This window comes from Balaenoptera acutorostrata, chromosome 19 (assembly GCF_949987535.1).
Source record: "Balaenoptera acutorostrata chromosome 19, mBalAcu1.1, whole genome shotgun sequence".
Lineage (NCBI taxonomy): Eukaryota > Metazoa > Chordata > Mammalia > Artiodactyla > Balaenopteridae > Balaenoptera > Balaenoptera acutorostrata.
In genome coordinates, this window is record NC_080082.1 from 64,498,397 (window position 1) to 64,525,987 (window position 27,591).

General features: G+C 44.0%; 1 protein-coding gene across 12 annotated transcripts; it reads left to right on the plus strand.

The window, feature by feature from the left end:
- Positions 1-853: 853 nt before the first annotated feature.
- ZNF667 (zinc finger protein 667) lies at positions 854-27,333 on the plus strand. Of its 12 annotated transcripts, none has more exons than XM_057534067.1 (8): positions 1,905-2,298; positions 8,100-8,352; positions 8,687-8,850; positions 9,299-9,692; positions 13,707-13,798; positions 15,315-15,441; positions 16,741-16,833; positions 24,471-27,333. In XM_057534067.1, the coding sequence occupies exons 4-8, from the start codon at positions 9,671-9,673 to the stop codon at positions 26,048-26,050; spliced, it is 1,914 nt and encodes a 637-aa protein (XP_057390050.1). In that variant the 5' UTR covers positions 1,905-2,298; positions 8,100-8,352; positions 8,687-8,850; positions 9,299-9,670; the 3' UTR covers positions 26,051-27,333. The 12 variants fall into 12 exon arrangements, with proteins under 12 accessions (XP_057390054.1, XP_057390050.1, XP_057390052.1 ...); XM_057534064.1 differs by lacking the exon at positions 1,905-2,298 and adding an exon at positions 2,819-2,912; XM_057534065.1 differs by lacking the exon at positions 1,905-2,298 and adding an exon at positions 2,819-2,912 and having other exon boundaries at positions 8,690-8,850.
- Positions 27,334-27,591: the final 258 nt, after the last annotated feature.

A 27,591-nucleotide genomic window follows, 5' to 3' on the forward strand; every position in this document is an offset into this window, starting at 1 on the left:
AATTAGGTTTGGCTGGTAAATTAAAGAAGTAGTAAGGTTTGTTTATACAGGTCTCTTGGCCCTAAATTCCATCTCTGGTGATAAGGATGTCTCGCTACCTTCTGGTACAGGAAAAGCGCCTTTCACACAGGACATTTCCTGCTTTCAGGGAAACAGAGGTGGGTCAAAGCATCCCTCTTTCACCAGCTATTTCTTATGTAACTTTCCTTCAAAATAATCAATATGCATTGTGAATGAAAAATGCTGCTTGCCATATCAGTCTGCCAAATAAACCATAATTCTCAACTTTTAGGTTTTTTCAGTTGACAATATACTTTTGACCAGGGACAGCAATCAGTTAAGTGCTAACTGCTAGAAGTGGTAGTGGTAGAAATAGTAAAAGTCCTAATAATAGTACGGTTAGCTGATATTTTGATTGTCACTACCTAGTCACAGAATTGGGAAACCAAAACTAGTTCTTAACACATTCACTCTTGATACCTACTCCCAGAAACTCACACACTCACAGGGTCATACACACAACCACAAGCCCTGGGTTCCCCCTACACATACCCTGATATTCTGATTTATAATAAGAAATACATTCATCACCAGTTCCTGGCACAGAGCTCCCCAAACTCTTGGAATTTCCTTTGTGAGGAGCCAGATCAAGGTGTCTTTTGTTATGTTAATGAATGACTAGTAGGGGGTTGGTTGCCACGGAACCCACCCAATTACTCAGCAGTTAGAACTTTCAGTTCCACCCCTAGACCTCCAGAGAGGGAAGAGGGGCTAGAGACTGAGTTTAATCACTAACGGCCAATGATTTAAGCAATCATGCGTAAGTAATGAAGCCTCCACAAAAACTCAGAAGGATGGAGTTCAGAGAGCTTCCGGGTTGGTGAACACATGGACACACTGGAAGAGTGGTAAGCGTGGAAGCTCCGTGCCCCTTCCCACACATATCTTGCCCTATGTATCTCTTCCATCTTTCCATTCCCGAGTTATATCCTTGTATAAAAATTGGTGGGTGATCTAGTAAGTAAAGTAAGTGAACACTTCTCTGAGTTCTGTGAGCTGCTTTAGCAAACTAATCAAGCCCAAGGAGGGGGGGGGGCGGCAGTCATTGGAACCTCCGATCTATAGAGGGTCAGTCAGAGCACAGGTGATACCTGGACTTGTGACTGGCACCTGTGGGGGATGGGGGCATCTTGGGGACCCAGCCTTTAATTAACCTATGGGAATCTGCCTCTATCACCAGCTAGACAGTGTCAGAGTTGAGTTGAATTGTTAGGACTCCCAGCTGCTTTCAGAAAATTGCTTGATGGTGGGGGGAAAAAATTCCACACACCGGAATTGAAATCAGAATTATACATACACACACACCTCTAAAAACACAAAACTGGATCACTACACACACACACACACACACTGGTTTCCCATACGCTCATACACAACCACAAAAAGTGGGCCACACGCATACTTGTACAAACACACACTTCCAGAAATGGTAGCTTCTACACACATTCACTATCTGCGGGTCCACAGACAACTACGCAACCACAAAAGATGGGATCTACAGAGTCGGTATTTTAAGCTTTGTGGGCCAATTTCTGTGGCAACTGCTCAGCTCTGCATTGCGCAGAAACAGCCACACATGACACATCGAGGTGCACGAGCACGCACATGCAAAATGAATTTACACACACACGTACACAACCACAAAAACTGGGTTTCTCACACACGCAAAACAAGGGTACACAACCACAAAAATCCGGTCACACGCGTTCACAAAAGTTCATCCTCACACATACACACAATAACACAACCTGGGCCTCACACACATAAATGCACAATGACCACCCGGGACCCGCACGCCCAGACCTCAGGGGCGGGCTCACACCTCCCGTCTTCTCTCACAGACTCGCGGTCACCTCACGCACCACCACAGGAGGTCGCTCGCGTCCCCGCCCGGCCGACGCGCAGCCGCGTCACTACACGAGGCGGAAACGGGCCGCAGGGGCTCCTGGGAGATGTAGTCTGGGGCCTGGAAAGGCGCCGCGCAAAGGACTCTGGGGCTGTTCGTTCAGAGAAGGCGCAAGCGATATCCCACCCCTGGCCTGGAGCAACATCCCTTCGCCCTTCTTCTGGGTCCATTCGTGTCCGGGCCGGACAGATCGGAGTCAGCGCGGGCCGGGATCCCTCAACCTCACGATCCGGGCGTGGCCGTCCTGAACGGCGCCACGTCCCGGAGGCTTCTGGGAAGTGCAGCCTGAGCTCGCAGTGCGCATGCGTGAGCGCGTGCGTTACGGTCCGCGGGTGAGCCTGGCTCCAAACTCCTCTGAGGTCCCGGGGCAAAGGGGAGGGTGTTGGGGCTAGAAGCCCCCGGACGGGAACGTGTAGGTGTGGATACTGGGGAGGCTGGGTTAGGTTGAAGGGATCAAGGAAGGGCCTCAGCACCTGAAAACATCTACGTGATTTTATAAGGACAGCAACAAGTGAGGCCCTGGGAAGCGCTAGGCGGCCCTTGCGCGTGCGCGCGGCGCAGCGTGTTCCGAGGGCTGGTGCAGGGGCGGGGCCTCGGGCGGGCAAGCGAGCGGCGATGCCCCCAAGAGCGGCTCCGAGTGCGCGAGCGCGCCTGCGTTCGCCGGCGTGTGAGGGGGGCGGGGCCTCAGGTCTGTGCCTGTGGAAAGGTCGCGGGAGAGGTGAGTAAGCGCCTGCGCACCGCGTGGCTTATTTAGGGGCGGGGCCTCGCGCTCTCGTGGACGCCTGGGGGCGGGGCCGCGGCTCGCCGACGTGTCTCGCGCGTGAGGGGGCGGGGCCAGCCAGTGCCGACCGAGGGCCGCGAAGGGGAGTGCGCAGGCGCGGGGAGCGCGCCGTGCCTGCGCAGTTGCAGGGGTGGGCGCCGCCGGGACGCGACCCTGGAGGACCGGGTGAGTGTGGCTGTGGGTGTGCGCCCACGGCTGCCTGGAATTTTCTGCCCGTGACCGCCTGTGGGGTTTTGTCTGGTTTTGTGGTGACGGAGTGTGAGGTGAGGGACTGTGTTTGAAGCATGTGGTGGCGTCGCTGTGTTGTGAGAGGGGAGCGGGTTGTGGCGTTTCTGCGTGTGTCTGTGACGGAGCCAGCCGTGTGGTGACGGGGACGTGCTTCAGGACCATGTTCGTATTTCACCGCAAGGTCTGTGGGGTTTATGTGAGGAAGAGGTGACTGCGCTTGTGGGAGGGGGGCCGGGAGTGGGTATGTGAGTGTGGCTGTGAGAATTTATGTTGTTGAAGCGCGTTCGTGTGTGTGTGTGTGTGTGTGTGTGTGACCGACTGATGTAGGTGGCCGTTTATCGCCGTCTGGAGTGGCTGCGTGGTTTGACCGGGTGGCTGTATGACTGAGCTTCAGTGGCTTTGCGGTTGTGAGTGTGTGGCAGTGTGCGACTGCGCTGTCGAGGTGTATCTCTCCCGGTAAGCGTGGAAGGAGGTTCCCTGTGGGGAGGATTCTGAGCGGCTTTACGGGCGTACAGGCTCCTGCAAGGAAGTATGTGTGCGGTTGTGGGAGGCTTTCCTTCTCGGTAAAACAGGATAACAACACCGGCGTCAGTTTTGGGAAAATTATGTAAATGGGGTAACGTAGTGAAAAACCCCTTACCGAGGTTGGCGCTCACCAAGCCCTGTGTAGGTGCTGGGTGTTTATTGGAGTGCTGGTGGTCGTTTTTCGTTGTCCCCGTGCAGAGGTAGGAGCGCGGTGGTGAACGCTGGAGAAATTTGCATCTCTGAACTTGAGACTGAGCAGTCCTCCTCGGAGCTGGGGATCTGACCTCTTCTAGCTGAGAAGCGGTGCCCCAGTAGCCCAGCTGCGCCTTGTTGTCTGTTACTGCGTTCGTGCATTTGAAGGGAGGGCAGTGTCTGCCCTGGTCTCTGGGACCTGAGGCTGCGTATGGTTGTGTGTCTGCTTCCTAACCAGTGTAGCTTGGGGGACTCTGGGACTTCTGGTTCCATCACTCAGTAGTTGTGTGACTTTGGGAGAGGTCACTTAAATTGCTGACCCTCAGTTTCACCTGCAAAATGGGGATAATAATAGTACCAATCTTAGGCCTGTGGTGAGCGTTAAGTAGAACAGTGCCTGACACAAGTAAGCAACGAATAAATGCTAATTGCTTTATTATTAACCTAATAATCCCAAGAATTCCACACCCAGAGAATAAAATCCACAGGAAGAAAAGCAAGAAGTGGAGCCTCAGAGAAAAAGTTGCAGGTTAAGAGATAAAGTAATCCCTAAAGGCTAAATTGAGCTTAGGTTCAGAATTTTGTAGTCGGGGTCCTAGGAGGGCACGAACAGAGGGTCTTCCTAGATGGAGATATCCCTAGGGAGCCTGTGGGGTCAAGACCCAAGCACTCAGAGTTAATTTCTTTCATTCTGAGAAGCCCACTGGTTAAGACCCAGTGGCAGAGACTGAGGAGGAGTATCTCCTGATAACACAGCGATCTGAAGACATCTCCGTGTCTAGACCAGGGTTTCTCAGCCTTGGCACTTTGTTTTGTTTTGTTTTGTTTTTTAATTAATTTATTATTTATTTATTTATTATTTTTGGCTGCGTTGGGTCTTCGTTGCTGTGCGTGGACTTTCTCTAGTTGCGGCGAGCTGGGGCTTCTGTTTGTTGCAGTGCGTGGGCTTTTCTCATTGCAGTGACTTCTCGTTGCGGAGCACAGGCTCTAGGCGCGTGGGCTTTCAGTAGTTGTGGCTCACAGGCTTCAGTAGTTGTGGCTCGCGGGCTCTAGAGCGCAGGCTCAGTAGTTGTGGTGCACAGGCTTAGTTACTCCGCAGCGTGTGGGACCTTCCCGGATCAGGGCTCGAACCCGTGTCCCCTGCATTGGCAGGCGGATTCTTAACCACTGCGCCACCAGGGAAGCCCCAGCCTTGGCACTTTGGATGCTTTGGGTCAGATAATTGAGAGACGGGGGAGAGCTGTTCTATATGTTGTTGGATGTTTAGAATTATTCCTGTTCTCTACCCCCCAGATGCCAGTAGCATACCCCTGCTGCCCCAATTTTAACAAGCAGAAGTGTCTCCAGACACACAGCCTGGTATCCCCTGGAGAACAAAATCACCCCAGTTGAGAACCACTGGTGTACAGGACCATGATGAGGGCACACCATGAACATTTTCAGGGCGTGAGGGTGGGGAGGAGAGCAAGAGGGCTGGATGAGAGAGGTGATAAAGGGATAATGTTTCTGAGACGAGAAGAAAGGGTGTCCAAGGCCTGCAACCTGGGTAGGCTCTGAGAGGCACTCATTCATTCAGCAGTCAGATGCCTGCCATGGGCCAAGCACCTTGCTAGTCAGGATGGGCTAGGTTTCTACTCATTGGAGCTAGCATTTAGTAGAGCGATGAAATTAAATTTATAACAGGTGGCAGTAATTATTTTGAAAAGGAAAGCAGGGTGGAGGGATTACAGGGTGACAGTGGGTGCTGTTTTCAGTGTCGACACCCAGGCTTCCCATGGGCATCTCAGTCAACTCCAAAGCCAAGAATGGCCACCATCAGTGACTCCTTGGAATCCTCTGATCAGGGAATCTATAAGCATTTGGCTTTGAGCTTATCAAAGACTTTTCTCCTCCCCCGTGCTGAGGTCTGGACTCTTAACAGGGAGAGGTCAGATCTCCAGCCCGCGACTGAGGCTTGTAGACTGGGGCGTTAGTTCTAAACTATGGCCTTGCATATAATTTAGAAATCTTAAAAGATAAAAATAAGACATGCCTGGACTCCATCCCCAGAGATTCTGACTTAATGGTTCTGGCATGGGGCCCAGCCATCAGTATTTATTAAAAAGCTCCCAAGAGATTCCTGTGTACAAACAGAGTTGAGAGCTACAGCTGTGAGAGTTTGTGGGCTCCTCTGGGGCTTCTCAGAATGAAAGAAATTAGTTCTGAGTGTTTTCAATATCTTATCAAAGGCAGTCCCGACAGCTGCACTTCCCTGCAATAGGGACATTCCTAGCCCCGTCCTACAAGTGAGGAAATCAGATCTGTTCCCGTGCCAGCGGAGAAAGGGCAGGTTTGACATTCAGATGCAAAGCCTATGTTTTCTGCTATAGCTGGGCTTGGGTCTTTGGAGAAAGTACCTTTCTATATCCCCGGCCTCTGGGGCTGGCAGGTTCAGGATAGAGGTGATCTTAAAATAGTAGGTAGGTGGTATAGCAAAAACAAACTGGCTGAACGGAAGCAATGTGTGGGTGCATTAATGGCTGGCTTTCAGGTATGTCAGGACCCACCCCCAACTCAACACCCAACACAGGCCCCCAGGATCACAGGGGTGCTGTGCCCCGAGGGGAGGCATGGCCACTGTCCAGTAACTCTTTTTATTTTAATTTATTTGTTAGTATTATTATTTTTTGGCTGCATTGGGTCTTCGTTGCTGCACACGGGCTTTCTCTAGCTGCGGCGATCGGGGGCCACTCTTCATTGTGGTGCACGGGCCCCTCATCGCTGTGGCCTCTCCTGTTGCAGAGCACCGGGCTCCAGACGTGAGGACCTCAGCAGCTGTAGCAGCGGGCTCTAGAGCGCAGTCTCAGCAGTTGTGGCGCACGGGCCCAGTTGCTCCATGGCATGTGGGATCCTCCTGGACCAGGGCTCGAACCCGTGTCCCCTGCACTGGCAGGCGGATTCCTAACCATTGTGCCACCAGGGAAGTCCCTCCAGTAACTCTTTAAGCTTGTTCTCATCCAGGTTCTAGCCATCCTTACCTTAGGAGCAGGAATTTAGCTTTGTGCTAAATTGCAAAGCCCCTTCCCACCCTAAGGTCTGGGGCTCGGAAGAGAGGCCAGGTTTACAGCGCTGCCCTGAGGTGGTGTGGGATCCAGCCTCTTTATTTGTGGTGGTGGTGGTGTTTTGAAAAGGTAATTATATATATGATACAGAACGCCAAAGCATAGATAGGGAAAAGTGAGTTTTGAGTTTCCAAGCCTAGTGACCCAGTTCCCTTCTTCAGGGACAATCACTGCTACTAGCTTCTTTATTTCCCTTCCAGAACTTGTCTGTTCCTTTTCAAACTCATGTATTCGTATCCTGTATTTTGTTTTTTCTAAGCATTTTCTCTATACCTTTATTCTCCTCATTACACCATATCTTGGAGATCATTTCACACAGTACATGTAGAGCAGGTTTCTCAACCTCAGCACAGTTGACATTTTGGGCCAGATTGTCCTTTGCTCTGGGTGCTGTCCTGTGTATTATAGGACGTTTAGAAGTATCCCTGGCCTCCACCCATTAGATCCCAGGAGCACCCCCCACCCCCAAATTGGTACAACCACAGATGTCCCAGACATTGCAAGTGTCCCCCAGGGGTAAAATTGCCCCCAGTAAAGAACCTCTGAGGTAGTGCTGCCTTGTTCCTTTTAAGGACTACACGGTGTCCTATATGTGCGTGTAACATTCACTGATTTTCTTATTGATGGGCAGTTGTTTCCAATCTCTTGATAGGAGTAGTAATTGTAATAGGGAAGAACCTTGGTATTCTTTTTTTTTTTGGCTGCACTGTGAGGCATGTGGGATCTTAGTTCCCCCGACCAGGGGTCAAACCTGTGCCCCTTGCAGTGGAAGCGCAGAGTCCTAACCACTGGACTGCCAGGGAAACCCCAGAACCTTTGTATTCTATTACAAGTTAATCACTAAAGGGATGTTGCCTATAAGCTTGAATTACACATAATGGGGTTCTCTGGGAAACCCTGCCTCCCAGGTAATGAGCATTAAGCTAAAATACCTTTGTTTAGCCCATAGGAAACATCCTGACCAAACCCACCTGTGAATGACTGCAGGAAGGAAGAAATTAACACATCCCCTCTGAAATGTTGGACTTTTTCCCCTCCCTTTTAGTATAAAAAAATCTTGAATTCTAACTCAGGAAAGATGATTCTTTGGGGCGTGAGTCATCATCATCTCCGTCCGCTGGCTTTCCAAATAAAGTCACTGTTCCTCGCCCCAACAGCTCGTCTCTCGATTGACTGGCCTGTCGTAGGGCGAGCACTATGAGATTGGACTCAGTAACATAATGATAATAAAAAAACTAACATTTGTTTAGCACTGGCACTGCTCTAAGTGTCTTACATGTTTTCATTCATTTAATTTTCACAACAGCCCTGTGGAGTCATCGTTGTTATTTGCCTCATTTGACTGTTGAGGAAGCTCAGGCCCAAAGAAGACAGGGAGCATGTCTGAGGTCACACAGGTAGCGGGTGGCAGAGTTGGAAGCTGAACCCAGACATCCTGGCTCCAGATGGCTGCCCTTCACTGTAGGACTGTACTGCCTCTTCCTACAAACCCTGTCATTTTACACACATACGAGGACGTCTGAAGACAAATACCAGAAACGCGGTTACTGGGGTAAAGGGTATGTGCACCTTCAGTCTTAAAGATATTGTTAATTTCTCTCCAACCAGCACTGTGAGAATTCTTACTTCAGCCCTCTTAGTGTCAGGCTTCCCTGGTGATGCGTGGTGTATACTGAATTAGAAAGGAAAAGGAAGGCAAGAAATAACCGTGTGCCTGTTGCTGAAGATATCTCATGTAAACTTTTAACAGCTAAGGGTGAAGCAGGTTTTGTTTACCCCATTGCACAGGTGAGCAGACAGGCTTTGTGTAGTTCTCCCACAGCCAATAATTGGCAGAAGCAAGCTTTGAAACCAGAATTATCTAATATCAAACTGCTGTTCTTTCCTCCCCAGCAGTGCTGAGTTCCTTGGAGAAAATTATTTTGTGGACAAGAATCGTGCTCCTTCACCTTGGGGTGCGTGCCAAGGGCAAACCGCCATGAGAAACCACAGGATGGATGCGTTGCCACTTCCTGGAGCAATCCATTTGACTTGAGGAATCAGAGGGGAAGACTCTGGTAAATGATTTAAAACATGATTTTATATTAACACAGACTCAGATTTATCATGATGTAGGATGCAAAAGTTATATGGATGTTTCAGAACAAAACAGAAGATTTCAAGAGTTTTATGTTATGGGGCAGCTGCATTGGGGTGTTCTCAGGCAACAGAGCCAGCCATTAACCCTCCTCTACTGTGCAGGGACATTAGTCAAAAGTTCTCAGAGGCCACGTGTCAGTGAAGTGCTGGAGCTGGCTTACCCCACCTCACGTGAACCCGCTGTGCACACCTCTCCCCAGTTCCATGTTCAGTGACATCAGTTTGATATATTACAGTGGGCCCTGGTGGGAGTATGTACACCATGGAAATTGGCAGACAGTACAAATTACCCAGCACATCACTGTCCCAAGGTTGAATACAGAGAGAATTCAGGCATCCAGGATTCTTTTTTTTTTTTTAATCCAGGATTCTTTGTCACCATTTTCTACACAAGGGAAGCCTTGCTCAGCACAGAGAATTGAAGGCCAGGCCACTCGGTTTGTCACTGAGCAACAACTCCTCACCCTTAATGCCGTCTGCTCCAAAGCTCCCCAAGTGCGGTGGCACTCTGATGTAACAAAGGGGAATATCTCGTAACTGTGGTGCTACATTGACACCTCCCGAACCCTGCCAGAGAAGACGGTGGGAGTATTTGCCGTGTAGACCCTTATCCTGCTCCAAGAGGGCAGACTGTGCTGCATGTGGATGGGGCTTAAACCCAGGCTTCATCACTTAAAGCTCTGAGATATTGGGCAGGTCTTCTTCCCTCTTTCATCCTCAAAATGGAAACTGGAACCCATGTGGTCAGTTTGCTCTAAAGGTGAAATCATATAATGCATATAAATATCCAGTACAGCTCTCGGTCTCATACTTACTATTTTTTTTAATTTTTAAATTTTTATTGGGGTATAGTTGATTTACAGTGTTGGGATAGTTTCAGGTGTACAGCAAAGTGAATCAGTTTTACATATACACATATCCACTCTTTTTCAGATTCTTTTCCCATATAGGTCATTACAGAGTATTGAGTAGAGTTCCCTGTGCTATACAGTAAGTCCTTATTATCTCATACTTATTATTAACTGGGAGGCATTGTTGTCACCAGGGGTTGAGCACATTTAACATGCACACTGAGGGCTTCCCCAGAGCATGTGAACAGAGGGACAGTAGACTGTTCAGAACAGAAGACTCACAGCCCACAGCACTGGCCACATGCCACACTAATAACAACAATAATGATAAATACAGCTACCATGATAATTGTCTTGTCTGCTCCTCACAGCAGCAGCCCTTCACCTTCCTTTTGCAGACGTAAAGGATCAAGGTAAAGACCCAGTAAGGTTCAGTGTCTTGCCCAAGGTCACACAGCTACACACAGGAATGTTGGTCAACTCACAGCGTGCAGTGGAGAACAGGAGGTGAAGGCAAAGGCGGATGTAGTAACAATAGAATTAGTTCCCCACGTAATGAGGTGGCACCTACTGCATGTCCAGGAGGCCCCTACCCCAGCTAAGGGGGCCAGGGAGGGCTCTTTGAAGAAGTGATGGTAAAGGAAGTATTTACTACTGGGCCATTTAGTCACTCAGGTAGCGAATAGTTAGCCAGCCCCTTCCACGTGCCAGGTCCTGGTCCAGGGCACATGGGGCTTATGCTCACGTGGCTGGGACAGACTGTAAGCACCAGAAGCAAATCGCATAGTGCATTAGCGAGGAGAACTGTGGAGAAAAGAGAAGTCAGAGCTGGGAAAGGGCGAGGTGGGGGGTGATGGATAGGGTCAGAGGTAGGTTGCAGTAATGAATAGAATGGTTAGGGTGAGCCTCACAGAGAAGGTGAGGTTAGAACAAAGATTGAAGGGAATGAGGAACTGAGACAGGGGAAAGAGCATTGCAGGTGGGGTCCTGAGGCAGGACTGTGGCAGCTCGTTCAGGGATTGGCAAGGAGGCCAGTGTGAGGAAGGGGAGAATTGTAAGACCTGAATTCATAGCTCATGGGAGGGAAAATAAGGCCAGATATTACATGTAGACTCTTACCTAATCCTCACAACAACTCCAGAAGTAGTTCTGTGTTGTCCCCATTTAACAGGGGAGGAAACTGGCACAGAGAGGCTAAGTAATTTGCCCAAGGTAACACAGCTAATAAAAACAGTCGTCAAGCCCAGGTGGTCCAACTTCAGAGTGAGGTGTTTAACACACACCAGGCCACCCAGCCGTTCCCTGTAACCCCGGTGAAGAACAGGGCAGGGCTCCAAGCTCCTTCTGGACCTGTGAGTCTGAGTTAGGCAGGGCTGGTGTCCCACGGCTCCTTTCTGCCCTGTTGGAGTGACCTCATAGGCTAACCTCAGTGATCTCCAACCAGCCCCTTTCATCTGGCCTTAGCGCATCCCTGAGATTCCTCTGAATTATGCATTTTTTTTAGCACCAGGTCATTGACAGAAGAGAAGAAAAGCCCACTTATAGGGCACATGAATGGGAAGGAACAAATGGAAGGGTCACTATATTTGTTTCCCATTGCTTTGGTGACAAATTACCACCCACCTTAGTGGCTTCCAACAACACACCTTCATTCTCCTACGGTTCTGAAGGTCAGATGTCTGAAATGGTCTAGGCAGGGCCATGTTCCTTCTGGAGGCTCTGGGGAGAATGTGTGACCTTGCCCTTTACAGCTTCTAGATGCCACCTGCGTTCCCTTCCTGCATCTTCAAAACTGGTGGCACAGTGTATCCAGACCTTTTTCTCTCTGACTCTGCTTCCATCATCTTCTCTGTCTCTGACCTCCTGCCTCCCTCTCGTAAGGGCCTTGTGACCACATTGAGCCCACCTCGATGATCCAGGATCATCTCCCCACCTCAGCATCCTTCAATTCATCATATCTGCAAAGTCCCCATTTTGGCCTTTTTTAGACCCTGCCCTTTTCCAAAGAGAAGAGGGCTTGGAACGACTGCTGTCAGAACTGTCGTCTGTGCTGTGGTTTCAACATAAAGTGGTTGCACTCCGCCCCACTTTGAGCGTGCCAGGAAGCAGTCTGGACTGGTTACCACGTCAGCCAGTAACTTCTACTGAGCACCGCTCTGCACAGGGCATGGTCTCAGACACGGGAGGAGAGAGCGAACAAAACAGTTAAGGTGTCTGCTCTCATGGAGCCCAAGTCCCATGGGGGAGATGGTACCTGCATAAACAAGCCATTTTCAGGAAGCCGGGGCTACTGCACAGAAAATGGAGCAGTAGAATGGCGTGGACTCTGCAGTATGAAGCAATGCTGTCCTGTAGAAACACAATACAGGCAGAATTTTTAATTTTCTAGAAGCCATATTGAAAAAAGTAAACAAATTAATTATTAAAGTTAATTTTAATAATACATTTTGTTTAACTCAATACGGTATATCTGAAATATTACCATTTTAATTCATAATCAATATAAACAATTACCAGTGAGATTTTTTTACATTCTTTTTTTCTTTTTTAACTGAGTCTTTAAAGTCAGGTGTGTCTTCTACATGTATAGTGCACCTCAATCCAGACACTTAATTGATCTGTATTTAAATTTCATAAAATTTACCATTGGAAAAGTAGATTCACACACCCAAGTTGTTCCAAACATACTTAAAGGTTTTCCAGTAACTGAATTAAGGATCAATTCTTAATTTTAGATTAATAATAAATTTTAATTCAGTGATTTTATTATTTATCATTTATTATGGTTTTAATAATAAACAAATTGAAACAAAATTAAACAGTTTCTTATTTCCAGAACTCCATGTCTCAAGTGGCTGCTGGCATGTGTTGGGCAGCACAGGTATAGAGTGACCCAGGGTGATAGAGGGCCTCCTGTGGAGGTGATACTTGACATCTCACCTCTTCCTCTCCCACTGATGCACACCACTGAGATTACCCTTCTAGAGTTCTGCATAGCTATCTAATGAGTCCCTTCTCCAGCTGTTGCTCCCCCCCGCCCCTCCCCCACCACACACACCCAGTCCATTTGCCACAAAGCTGCTGAGAAAGTGTGTGTGAAGTGTTAGGTCAGCCACAGCATTCCTCTGCTCAGCCGCCAGCCCCCCATGATGCCTTATCACGCTTAGGATGAGTTCCAAACTGCTGCTCACCCCTTCGTGATCCGGCCCCTCCTGACCTCAGACACCTCCTAGTCCACCACTGCCCGGCTCGCTCACTCTGCTTCAGCTCGCCCGCCTTCTCACTTCCCTCCACGTGCCAAGCATGTGCCTGCCGCAGGGCCCTTGCACCTGTTGTACCTCTACCCAGAATGCCCTTCTCCCAGTGCCCAGGTGGCTCACACTGCATTCACACCTCGGCTCAATGTTGCCTCTGAGAGGCCTTTCCCTGCCACCCCATCACTCCATCCCCTGCTCAGGTCCTTTCTTCCCTGCATAGCAGTGATCTCAGCTAACACTGTGTTCTTTTTTTTTTTTTTAAACACTGTGTTGTATATGGACTTGTCTTCCCTGCTGGAGTGTAAGGTACTTGGGAGCCGGTACCTCTCTGCTCTAACTCTGCTCTCTCCCCGGCACCGGGGACAGTGCCTGGCTCCTGGTGAGCACTCCACAGTTCCTTGTCAGATGGAAGAACAGGTGTCTGCCTGTCTCATTTGCCTCCTGATCTGGAGCCTCCTGTGGCCTTAAGAACAGATAGTGTTGGCTGTGGTCCCTCCCTGATCCTGAGAAGGAGCAGGAACGCTTCAGAAGATGTTCTGACCTCCCGCAACGTGCATGTCTGTGCACGTGTGTGTGACCAGGGTGTGGGGCCAGGGGATTCTTATCCTAGAGACCCTGGGACCACCCAGAAGGCCCAGTCGACTCATGATTTCTCTTCTCTCCCAGCCCCACCTTCTCAGCACTCTGCCCCTCTCCAAATTGAAACCCTCAAGGGGGAGGAAAGGATGCCTGCTGCACGGGGGAAATCCAAGTCCAAGGTAAGTAGTGGTTCCTCGTCCTTTGGGAAAGTTCCATCTTGTAAGAAACCATTTGCTTTCCTTCCATTGGAACATCCTACCCCACAGAAACCCAACCAAGACATAGTCCCTGGTTTCCTTCCATCACCACCACGGGGCGTGGGAGCGTGAGAAGGGCTCCAGTGACCCAGGTAGCCACTCAGCGGCCCCCTCTCCTTTTTTCTCAGTGTGCACATGACTGTTCACCTATTCATTCAGCATCTCCAGGGTCTCTGCCTGTGCTGGGAGGAATACTGTCTCCAGAGAGGAGACCAGAGCCACCATGGTTTCTCGAGGTGGACATGAGTGCCCAGGTGGGACCTGCTGGGGCAGAAGAGGATTGGATGCTGTGCTCCAGAGTTAATCTCTTGATGTTGCTTTGTCTTTACATGTACACCCCATTTTTACAAGGAGGACATCTCTAAGAGATTCCTCATAACCCTGTATTCAGGTTGAGTTAGTCGGAGCCAGGCCAGTGAGTCAGCCTCCTGAAATAAGCATGTTTCAAGACTTTAGATGATCAAGTGATTTTCCACAATAAGTCTCTTCAGTGCAGTTTCTCATAATAGACGCTTTTGCCCTCTAAGTTATGTGTATTCATTCCCTATTGCCACAAACTTGGCCATTCAAAACAGCACACATTTATTGTCACACAGTTTGTGGGTTGGAGTTCAGACACAGCTTGGCTTAGCTGGATCCTCTGCTTTGGGTCTCACAAGGGTGAAATCAAGGTGTCAGCAGCTGTGGTCTCATCTGAAGCTCAGGGTCCTCTTCTGAACTCATCGGTTATTGGCAAAATCAGTTCCCCCTCCTGCTTTTCATGTGGCTCCCTTCATCCTATCTTCAAACCAGCAACAACAGGTCACATCCCATTCATCCTTCACATCTCCCAGACTTCCCTTTCTGCTCTCCTCTTCCACCAGCTGGAGAAAATTCTTCGCTCTTAGGGGCTCCTGTGATGACATCGGGTCCACCTGGATAATCCAGGCTACTCTCCCTATTTTAAGGTCAACTGATGAGTAACCTTGATTACATCTGCAAATAAACTTTTGCCATGTATAACACAGTCCCATGTGGTTGGGGACATGAATCAGAAGCCAGACTGCCCAAATTGAACCCCAGCTCCTTCATTTACAAGCTCTTAGATCTTCAGTAAGTCACCTCACATCTCTGGGCCTCAGTTTCCTCATCTGTAACGTTGCTGTGGTCCCCAGTCACTGGCTAACATGAGCCAGTACATGCAGAGTACTTAGAAAAATGCCTTGTCTTTGTCAGTGCCCCGTAAATCCAAGTTGACATGCTTTTTATGCAACGAAATCTTTATCATGTAGCACGGTGTTTTGTTTAATACACCTGCCCCTTTTGATCTCAGAACCGCAAATGTTTCCTTAATAGAATCCTGGCACCACGTATCTCCCATGTTTGGAAGTCCAACGTTTTCTCCAGCCGTGTGGAAGCACAAGCCCACAGTGAAAGGACATGTGATTTTCCATTTCAGGCACCAGTCACATTTGGGGATTTGGCCATCTACTTCTCCCAAGAGGAGTGGGAAGGGCTGAGCCCCATTCAGAAGGATCTGTATGAAGATGTCATGTTGGAAAACTACCAGAACCTGGTTTCTCTTGGTAAGGCTCTCCTGCTCCCGTCATCCACAGCTGGCCTGTCGTGGGCCAATCAGTCTAGTCAAGAAAACAGAAGCCACTCCAGTTTTTTGTTGTTGTTGTTTTAATGGCTTTATTTAGGTATAATTTACATATTATACAATTCACCCATATGCAGTATGCAATTCAGTGATTTTTTTAATGTATTTACAGAGTTGTGCATCCATTACCCTAGTCAATTTTAGAACATTTTCATTATCCCCAAAGGAAAGCCTATACCCATCATCAGTCACTTTTTATTTCCCCCTGCCCACTAATCCCCCCAGATTAGGCAAACACTAATCCACTTTCTGTCTCTATGAATTTGCCTATTCTTGGCATTCTATAAACATGAAATCAAATATGTTGTCCTTTGTGTCTGGCTTCATTCACTTAAGGTAATATTTTTGATGTTCATCTACATGGTAGCGTGTATCAATACCTCATTCCTTTTTATGGCGAAATAATATTCCACATTTCGTTTATCCATTCACCAGTTGGTGGGCATTTGGCTTGTTTCCACTGTATGGCTGTTACGAATCTGCTGCTATGAATGTTCACATACAAATTTTTGTGTGGATGCGTATTTTCATTTCTCTTGGGTATATACCTAGGAGTGGTATATGCTGGTCACATGGTAACTATATATGTAACCTTTTGAGGACACCTGGGTTGTTTTTAAGAGAAAAAATTTAAAGTATTGACTTAACAGGTACTATTAAAAGGTGAATATTAGACACACATGGTAACTGCAGGACACAGCCACCATCCTAGGGCTGGGAGGACAGAGGGAAGAGTTTAGAGTTTTTAGGACTTTGAGGAAGGGACTCAGACTTCTGAAGGAGAGGGGTGCGCTGCCTGGTTTATCCTCCTGAGGGCGCAAGATGAGGCTAGTTCTGGAAGTGCAGGGAAAAAAAAGAAAAGCATAAATTGAAACCGCCAGTACCCCTATTGGTGGATGCTGACGCGGAGCAACTGGCACAGAAGTGTGGATTACAGCAGATCAGAGAACGGTGGGCTTGGGAGCAGAAAGGCAGTAGCTGAATAACCAGCCTCAGGAGTTTCTGGTCCAACTTTTCATGAAAATAGTTGGCTTTGTAGAGTTAGAAATGTATAACTCTGCTGGCTATGACTGAACTTTCATCCTTCTTCTTCTCCGCCTATCCTTTACATCCTCTGTGCTCCTCTTGCACTAATAAACCCCATTTTTGTTGACACAAAGCTTGGCTCTAACAGCTGTGGTGCCCACATCATGCTCAGTTCCAGTGTTTTTCCTGTGTGCAGGACTTTCCTTTCGGAGGCCAAATGTGATCACCTTATTGGAAAAAGGGAAAGCACCCTGGATGGTGGAGCCAGTGAAAAGACGCGGAGGCTTGGGTGAGTGACAGAGAACCAAGGCTTAGAAGCTGGCATTCTCTGTAAGGGTGCCCTCCATCATGAGAGGGCAGCATCTTTAAGATAATAGTTGAGAGACACTTTCTCCACCTCAGAGGCCCCAGGCTTGTGCAGAAAACGCAAGTCTCTTCAGTATGAGCCCCAAGAGGGAGAATAACCAACATTTAACAAGCTCCTTATTAGGTACTCTTTTAAGTACAGGTTCCTCCCAACAACCCTATAAGGTAGGTAGTATTATTATTCCTATTTTATAGATGAGGAAACTGAGGGCCAGAGAGGTTCGGTGACTTGCCCAAGGTCACCCAGCTAGGAAGTGGCAGCAGAGTTGGAGTTTAAACCCCAGCTTCCAGTTCCAGAAGCTCAGCTTTTAATAGCCTCATCCCCACCTATCCAGTCCCCTGCCTCGGCTTTCATATTTCCCTTCAGAGAAAGTGTGTTCTGATTTCTCTAATGATAGCATTTCAAATGATCAAACTTGCATCATTTTCTTCAATCCTTAAAAAAAAAAATTAAAAATCTTTTCCATAACTGTTTATTTTGACTGCTTTTCAAGAACTCATTCCCTTTTCTCATAGATTCCTCTTTGGTTGGTCAAGTTATGGGTTTTTAAAATTTTTTTGTGGTTTTTTTTTTTTTTTTTTTTTTACAGATTTATGAGTTTATTTTTTGTGGTAAAAAGCACATAACGTTAAATTTACCATCTGAACCATTTTTAAATGTTCTGTTAAGTATATTCACATTGTTGACCAAGAGTTATCTAGAACTTTAATTTGCAATACTGAAACTCTGTACCCACTAAATACTAGTACTTCCTACCTCTCCATTCAGCCCTTGGTATGATTTTGACTACTATGGATACTTCATATGAATGGAATCATGCAGTATTTGACTTTTTGTGACTGGCTTTTTTCTGCTTAGCATAATGTCATCAAGGTTTCATCCATGTTGTAGTATGTGACAGGATTTTCTTCTTTTTAAGGCTATATAATATTCCATTGTATGTATATACCACATTTTCTTTATCCATTCATCTGTCAATAGACATTTGGGTTGCTTCCTCTCTTAGCTATTGTGAATCATGCTGCAATGAACATGGGAGTACAGATATCTCTTCGAGATCCTAATTTCAATTCCTTTGGGTATGTACCCAGAGGTAGGATTGCTGGATCATATGGTAGTTATGTTTTAAATTTTCTGAATAACCTCCATACCATTTTCCACAGTGGCTGCACGATTTTTCATTTCCACCAATAGTACACAAGGATTCCAACTTCTGCTCATCCTCACTAGCACTTGTTATTTTTTTTTTTTAAATATTTATTTATTTATTTATTTGGCTGCACCAGGTCTTAGTTGTGGCACACAGGATCTTCGTTGCCGTTTGTGGGATCTTCGTAGCAGCACGCAGGTCTTATTTGTGGCATGTGGGTTCTTTTTAGTTGCAGCATGTGGGTTCTTCAGTTGCAGCATGCAGGCTCTTAGTTAAGGCATGTGGGATCTAGTTCCCTGACCAGGGATTGAATCGGGCCCCCCTGCATTGGGAGCATGGTGTTTTAACCACTGGACTACCAGGGAAGTCCTCTGGTTTTTTTTGATAGTGGCTATCCTTATGGTGTGAGGTGATATTGTGGGTTCAATTTGCACTTCCCTAATGATTAGTGATGTTGAGGATCTTTTTATGTGTTTATTGGCCATTTGTCTGTCTTGGAGAAATGTCTGTTCAAGTCCTTTGCCCATTTTTTAACAGGGTTATTTGTCCTTTGTTTTTAAGTTGTAGGAGTTCTTCATATATTTTGCATGTTAATCCCTTATCAGATATATGATTTACAATACCCACAGGTTGCCTTTTCCCTGTTGTTTTCTTTGACATGCAAAAGTTAAGTTTGATGTAGTCTCATTTGTCAGTTTTTTCATTTTGTAGCATGTGCTTTTGATGCCATATCTAAGAAATCATTGCCAAATCCAATGTCCTGAAGCTTTTCCCCTATGTTTTCTTCTAGGAGTTTAATAGTTTTAGGTCTTACACTTAGGTCTTTAATCTATTTTGAGTTAATTTTTGTATATGGTGTATGGTAGGGGTCCAAGTTCATTTTTTGCATGTAGATACCCAGTTTTCCCAACACCATTTGTGGAAGAAACTGTTCTTTCCCCATTGTATAGTCTTGGCACCCTTGTTGAAAATCATTTGACCAGATTTGCAAGAGTTTATTTCTGGGCTCTCTATTCTCTTCCATTGGTCTACATATCTATCTTTATGCTACTACCACACCATCTTAATTATCAGGAAGTCTGAGCCCTCCTACTTCATTCCTCTCTTGCAAGATTGTTTTGGCTGTTCAGGGTCCCTTGAGATTCCATATGAATTTTAGGACTTTTTTCTATTTCTGCAAAAAAATGTTATTGAGATTTTGATAGGGATTGCATTGAATCTGTAGATAACTTTGAGTGGTATGGACAGTTTTACAATATTAAGTCTTCCAATCCAGAAGCACAGGATGTCTTTCCATTTATTTGTATCTTTTGATTTCTTTTAGCAATGTTTGTAGCTTTCAGTGTACAAGTCTTTCATCTCTTTAGTTAAACTTGTTCCTAAATATTTTATTCTTTTGATGCTATAATAAATAGGATTGTTTTCTCAGTTTCCTTTACGGAGTGGTCATGGTTAGTGTATAGAAACACAACTGATTTTCGGGTGTTGATTTTGTATCCTGCCACTTTACTGAATTCATTGATTGGTTCAAACAGTTTTTGGTGTGGAATTGAGGTAGTTCCTTCTATTCCTATTTTTTTGAGTGTTTTTATCATGTTAAATTTTGTCAAAAGCTTTTTCTGCATCAGTTGAGGTGATCATGTGGTTTTTGTCCTTTAATTTGTTAATGTGATAGACTACATTTATTTTCCCATATTGAACTATCCTTGCATTCCAGGTATAAATCCCACTGGCTCATGTGTATGATCCTTTTAATGTGCTGTTGAATCTGGTTTGCTAGTATTTTGTTTAGGATTTTTGCATCAGTATTTATCCAGGGATATTGGTCTGTAGTTTTACTTTGTTGTGATGTCTCTGGTTTTGGCGTTAAGGTAATGATGGCCTTATACAATGAGTTAGTAAGTATTCCCTCTGCTTCTGTCCTCTGAAAGAGATTATGGAGAATCGGAATGATTTCTTCCTTAAATGTTTGGTAGGATTCACTAGTGAACACATAATGGGCCTGGTACTTTTTGTTTTTGAAGTTTATTAATTACTGATTCAGTTTTTTAAATAGATATATGCCTATTCACATCATCTTTTTCTTGTGTGAGTTTTGGCAAATTATGTCTTTTAAGGAATTGATCAGTTTCATCTAGATTATCAGATTTGTGGGCATAGAATTGTTCAGTTTTCTTTTATTATACTTTTAATTTCCATGAAATATGTAGTGATGTCCCCTCTTTGATTTCTGATATTAATTTGTGTCTTCTCTCTCTTTCTTAGTTAGTCTAGCTAGAGACTTAACAATTTTACTGGTTTTCAAAGAACCATCTTTTTATTTCATTATATTTCTCTATTAATTTCCTGTTTTCATTTTCAATGATTTGCTCTAATTCTTTTTTTTCTTCTTACTTTGGATTTAATTTGCTCTTTTTCTAGTTTCCTAAGGGGGAAACTTACATTTTTGACTTTAGGTTTTTGTTCTTTTCTATTATATGCATCCAGTGCTATAAATTTCCCTCTAAGCACTACTTTCAGTGCATCCCACACATTTTGATAAGTTGTGTTTCCATTTTCATTTAATTCAAAGTATTTTAAAATTTCTCTTGAGATTTCTTCTTTGACCCATGTGTTATTTAGAAGTGTGCTGTATAATCTCCACGTATTTGGGGATTTGATTTTTGAGTCATCTTTTTGTTAGTGATTTCCAATTTAATTCCATTGTGGTTTGAGAGCAGGCACTGTATGATTTCTATTCTTTTAAACTTGTTAAGGTGTGTTTTATGACCCAGAATATGGTCTGTCTTGGTGCATGTTCCATGTGAGCTTGAGAATAATGTTAATTCTGCTGTTGGATGAAATACTCTATAGGTGTCAATTATATCCAGTTGAAAGATGGTGTGGTTGAGTTCCATTATGTCCTTACTGATTTTCTGCCTGCTGGATATGTCCATTTATGAGAGGAGGGTGTTGAAGTCTCCAACTCTGATAGTGGATTCATCTATTTCTCCTTGTGGTTCTATCACTTTTTGTCTCATGTAGTTTGATGCTCTGTTGTTAGGTACATACATGTTAAGAATTATTATATCTTCCTGAAGAATTGACCCCTTTATCATTATGTAATACCCCTCTTTATCCATGATAACTTTCCATGTTTTTAAGCCTGCTCTGTCTAGAATTAATATAGCTACTTCTGTTGTCTTTTATGTATTTAATTAATTTATTTATTTATGGCTGTGTTGGGTCTTCATTTCTGTGCGAGGGCTTTCTCCAGTTGCAGCAAGTGGGGACCACTCTTCATCGCGGTGTGCAGGCCTCTCACTATCGTGGCCTCTCTTGTTGCGGAGCACAGGCTCCAGACACGCAGGCTCAGCAGTTGTGGCTTATGGGCCTAGTCGCTCCGCGGCATGTGGGATCTTCCCAGACCAGGGCTCGAACCCGTGTCCCCTGCATTGGCAGGCAGATTCTCAACCACTGCGCCACCAGGGAAGCCCTGTTGTCTTTTGATTAGTGTCAGCTTGGTCTACTTTTCTCCATTCATTTACTCTTAATCCATATGTGTCTCCATATCTAAAGTGGGTTTCTTATAGACAGCATACAGGTGGGTCATGTTTTTTATGCACTCTGAAAAATCTCTTTTAATTGATGCATTTAGACCATTGACATTTAAAGTGATTATTGATGTAGTTGAATTTATATCTACCATTTTGTTACTGTATTCTATTTGTTACCTTTATTTTTTCTGTTTTTGTCTTCCACTCTTTTCTGCCTTTTGTGATTTTAAATGAACATTTCATGTGATTCCATTTTCTATCCTTAGCATACTTTCTTTTTTTAAACTTTTTATTTTTACTTTTTAAACTCTTTTTAGTGGTTGCCTTAGAGCTTACAATACACATTTACAGTTAATCCATGTCCACTTTTAAATAACACTGTACCACTTTATGGATAGCATGAGTACCTTAAAATAATGCTAACTCCTTCCTCCCATCCCCTCTATCATTGCTGTCATTTACTTCACTTATATGTAAGTATACATTAGCATACACACACACATAAGATAAATACATAAGCATATGTAATCAAATACATTGTTGCTATCATTATTTTGAATAAACTGTTATCTGTTAGACTAATCAAAAATAATAAAAGGGGTTTTTTTTGCCTTCATTTATTCCTTCTTCAGTGCTCTTCCTTTCTCTATGTAGATCTGAGTTTCTGACTTACATTATTTTCCTTCTCTCCAAAGGACCTCTTTAACATTTCTTGCAAGGCACGTGTACTGGCAACAAGTTCTCACAATATTTGTTTATATGAGAAAGTCTTTCTCTTTCACTTTTGCAGGAAATTTTCACAAGGTACAGACTACTAGATTGGTGGGGTTTTTTCCTCAGCAATTTAAATATTTCATGCCACTCTCTTCTTGCTTGCATGGTTTCTGAGAGGTTGAATGTAAATCTAATCTTTGTTCCCCTGTAGGTGGGATCTTTTTTCCCTCTGGCTTCTTTCAGGAATTTTTCTTTGATACTCTGCAGTTTAAAAATGATATGCCTAGGTATAGATTTCCTAACATTTATCCTGTTTTGTGTTCTTTGAGCAGCTTAGATATGTAATTTAGTGTCTGACATTAATTTGGGGAAGTTTTCAGTCATTGTTCTTTTTTCTCTTTCTTCTCCTCTGGTATTTCTATTACAGATATGTTATTTCTTTTGTAATTGTTCCAGTCTTTGGATATTTTGTTCTGTTGTTTCAGTCTTTGTTCTCTATGCTTTCCAGGTTTTGAGGATTTTATTGATAAATTCTTTAACTCGCAGAATCTTCCCTCAGCTGTGTCAGTTCTACCAAAAAGCCCATCAAAGGCATTCTTCATTTCTGCTGCAGTGTTTTTGATCTCTTAACATTTCATTTTGGTTCTTCCTTAGGATTTCCATCTTTCTGCTTACATTGCCCATCTCTTCTAATATGCTGTATACTTTATCCACTAGAGCCCTTAGCATATTAAACATACTTGTTTAAAATTTCTGACCTGATAAGTCAAACATCCCTGCCATATTTGCATCTGGTTTTGATGCTTGCTTTGTCTCTTCAAGTTGTGTTTTTTGCCTTTTGGTATGTCTTCTAATTATTTCTTGATAGTCAGCCATGATATACCATTTAAAAGGAACTGCTCTAAATAGGCCTTTAGTGATGTGATGGTGAGGTGGGGGAGGGGAGAAGTCTTTAGTCTTATGATTAGGTTTTCAGTCTTTTAGTGAGACTTCTCTGGATTGTGAACATCACAAGTGATTCTGTTTTTCCCTCCCACATTAGGTGGGACAAGCTGGCTAGAGCCAGGTGGAGTTGGATATTTTCCTTCCCCAGGTCAATTAAGCTCTGATAATACCTCAGCCTGGTAGGCTCTGGTTACCTACCTAGTGTCCCCTGAGGGCAGGCCTTGTTAAGAGGAACAGACTGATCTGGCATATTTCAAAATGATTCCTTTTCCCCACCCCCTGGAGGCAGCCCAAGAGAATTTTTCTCCTATATTTAAGGTGAGAATCTGATCAAACTCCTAAAGGTAAATCTCGCCATATTGTGTGGGCTGCTTTGACTAGGTCCCCCTGGAGTTTTTAACTCTCAGAGTTGTTGGCACTGAGCCTCCAACAATTCATTAATTATAGTTCAGGTTTTCCTGCCCCAGCACAGGTTCCCGTGGTGGTTGTGCTTGTGAGTCTCTGCTCCAGTAAGCTTCAGTTTGTCTCTCCAGTCTTGGAGGAAGTGGTTCGCCCTGTGCCCTCCCCTCTATAATGGATCTAAGAAGAGTTGTAGGACAAAATAGTGACTTCCAAACTTTTACATGAGGAGCCAGAAACCAGAAGTCAAGTTTGGTTTTTTTTAAGATTCGATTTTAAGAATACATTATAAAAATTTACAACTTTATTGAGCCACATACTGTAAAATTCATCCATATTAAGTGTATAATTCAGTAGTTTTTGCTAAATTTACCAAGTTGTACCACCATCGCCATAAACCAGTTTTAGAACAGTTTTGTCACCTCAGTAAGATCCCTCATGCCCATTTACAGATAATCCCCATTCCCACCTTCAGCCACAGGCAACCAGTAATTTACCTTCTGTCTGTATTTTACCTTCTGCCTTTTCTGGACATTTCCTATAATAAAACTACATTCATCTACTGAACAATTTATGGAGTTTAATGTGGTATATGGTATACATTTATTCTCTAAATAAAACCTTTATTTATTAATTTCCAGTTGTGCTTCCCTGAATTTCAGTTATTAAATGTTTCTATAAAGCCCTTACTGTGTTAAAACCATAATAAGACACTAAAAAGTTACTCTGATTATCATCGTTATTATGATAATGATTGCAAATAGCTTTATTTTTCTAGCACAGGAAAACAAATTGAATTTCTTGATGTCTTTCAGACTTAGGGTCTAAATGTGAGACCAAGAAGTTATCTCCATATCAGTGCAACAAATCTGGGCAAAGCATCTATCAGAAACCAGTTTCTGCACCACAAAAAGTTCCCACAGGAAAGAGAGGCTGCAAGAAAAATTCAGTCCTAATAAAACCCAAGAAAGTGCATTCAAAGAAGAAATCTCTAAAATGTAACTACTGTGGGAAATTCTTTAGTCAAAGCTTAGCTCTTAAACTTCATCAGAACTCTCATACTGGAGAGAAGCCTTATGAATGCAGTAATTGTAGAAAAGCTTTCAGACAGATCTCATCCCTTATTCTTCATCAAAAAATTCACAATGGAAGGAGAAGCTATGAATGTGATAAATGTGGGGAAAGCTTCATTCAAAGAACAACCCTTATTTTACATGGGAAAAGTCATGATGAAAAGGAAATCTTTGACTGTGGGAAGGCCTTGAGTCAATGCCAATCTCTCAGTATACATCAGAAAATCCACCTTGTCCAAAATGTCTACCAGTGCAGAAAATGTGAGAAAGCCTTCATTCGAATGTCATCTTTTTTACTTCATAAGAAAATTCACAATGGAAAGAAAATACATAAATGCAATAAATGTGGGAGAGGGTTCGGTAAGAAATCAGTCCTTGTTATACATAAAAGAATTCATACTGGAGAGAAGACTCATGAAAGTGAGAAGGCCTTAAGTCAGAGTTTACAGCAGAGAAGTCACTGTATAGAGAATCCTTATAAATGCAGAAAATGTGGGAAATCCTTTAATAGGATTTCATCCATTATGCTTCATCAGAGAATTCACGCTTCAAAGAAACCCTACAAATGTGATAAATGTGAGAAGATCTTCACGCAGCTTTCAACCCTTACTCTACATCTAAGAATTCATAATAGAGAGAAACTATACAGATGTAATAAATGTGAGAAGGTCTGCAACCGGCATTCGTCCCTTATTCAACATCAGAAAGTTCATACAAAGAAAAAGAAACTGTTTGAATGTAAGGAATGTGGGAAGATGTTTTCTGGAACTGCCAACCTTAAAATACATCAAAACATTCATTCTGAAGAGAAACCTTTCAAATGCAATAAATGTAGTAAAGTTTTTGGCCGCCAATCATTTCTTATTGAACATCAGAGAATCCATACTGGAGAAAAACCCTATCAGTGTGAGGAATGCGGGAAAGCCTTCAGTCACCGAATATCTCTTACTCGACATAAGAGAATTCATACTGAAGATAGACCCTATGAATGTGATCAGTGTGGGAAGGCCTTCAGTCAGAGTGCACACCTAGCCCAACATGAAAGAATTCACACTGGAGAGAAACCATATACATGCAAAACGTGTGGGAAGGCCTTTAGCCAACGCACATCCCTTATTCTACATGAAAGAAGTCATACTGGAGAGAAACCCTATGAATGTAATGAATGTGGGAAGGCATTTAGCAGTGGCTCAGATCTTATTCGGCATCAGAGAAGTCATTCTTCAGAGAAACCCTATGAGTGTAGTAAATGTGGGAAGGCATATAGTCGGAGCTCATCCTTGATTCGACATCAGAATACACATTCTGAGGAAAAGGCTTAAGATTGTTTTAAATATGTAAAAGCTAAGAGGGAGGCTAGCAAAGTAGCAGAGACAGAGGCATGGGAAAATGCATTTGTCTATAACATAATTTGTGTAAAAATGGGACAGTTTAATGACGTGTCCCACTTTGAAAGCCAAAGAGCAAAAGTCATTGGTGATTTTGACCTGAGGATTTGAAATCAACTGAGGCAGTGACTTTATCATAGTTCTTTGTTTCAAAATAGCAAGCTCAGATGATTGGATCAGTCATTTTTAATGAAGAGCATTCTTCATTTGATAAAAATAACTGGTACTTTATTTCCAATGTAATTTTAAAGCTATTTCATTGGTTATGTACAACAAAGTGAATTGTAAATCCATTTTTCTGGATGGAGCTGTGAGCCTGATTTAAGGTCATGTGAAGAAAGAGTTTGAGTTTGTCCCTTAGAACTAAAAGTATCACACAGAAGTGATTTCCTCACAAACCAGGGTGCCATTTTCAGCTGACAGAAACTTCTGGTTGAGAATAAAGAAGATTGAGTAAAGATAGCACTCATAATTGTGTGGAGCAATAGAGTCATTACCATACTGTCTCTATGGATATGAAGACATATGATCTTAATGGTGTGAAAAATCTAACAAGCCTGGGACAAGCTAATGGGGGGAAAAAAAACCCAGGATGTACTGAAGAATGAGGAGCTGCAGAACAAGGAGAAATCACTTGTTACTGTTTTGTTTGAAAATGAATTTATATTTATATGAATAAACATTGGTATTTTCATGTGAAAACACTGGTGTGCAACAAATGATTGGTGGAGAATGGGAAGTCATGGACTGAATGTGTCCTCCCAAAATTTCATTTGTTAAAACCCTAACCCCCAATGTGATTGTATTTGGAATTGAGGCCTTTGGGAGATAATAAGGGTTAGATGAGGTCATGAGGGTGGGGCCCTCATAATAGGATTAGTGTTTTTAAAGAAGAAACACCAGAGGCCTCTGCCATGTGAGGACACAGCAAGAAGGTGGCTATCTGCAAGCCGAGAAACTAGCCCTCACCAGTATCCAACCTTGTGGCATCCTGATCTCAGACTTTCAGCCTCCAAAACTGTGAGAAATAAATTTTGTTTACATCACCCAGTCTATGGTATTTTGTTATGGCAAACTAAACTGACTGATACTTGGGAAAAACCCTGCATTTATGCGCCAGGCTCTTTCATGTCAGCTGTTCACCATATATATAATAGTTTTCAGTGCTTTCCAGTTTGTGCAAAATGTGTAAGAAATAAAATCAGAATTCTTTTTTGGAATTGGGTTATATACAGTTGGAGTCTTCTGTGTGCGTTTTTCTATTGCAAAAGCTACTTTTGAAAGCACCTGTATCTAAGACAACTTTGTGAAGTGTTTGACCACATGGATTAGGTCCCTCTAACTTTGACCACAGCTGAGAAGACAACAACTGGATTTGTGAAGGGAGCATGCATGTAGGATAATAGAACAATTTTCCATTTAAACTTGTCATATCAGTCTGCAAGATCAGCATAAAAAATCAACACTTCAAGCAA

Excerpts from the sequence above, each read along its gene's own strand:
- ZNF667 (XM_057534071.1), top strand. The coding sequence starts at position 9,671 with ATGTGGTCAGTTTGCTCTAAAG. Across the intron at positions 13,799-15,314 it reads GGGGGAAATCCAAGTCCAAG|GCACCAGTCACATTTGGGGA; the intron begins GTAAGTAGTGGT and ends TTTCCATTTCAG. Across the intron at positions 15,442-16,740 it reads CCAGAACCTGGTTTCTCTTG|GACTTTCCTTTCGGAGGCCA; the intron begins GTAAGGCTCTCC and ends TCCTGTGTGCAG.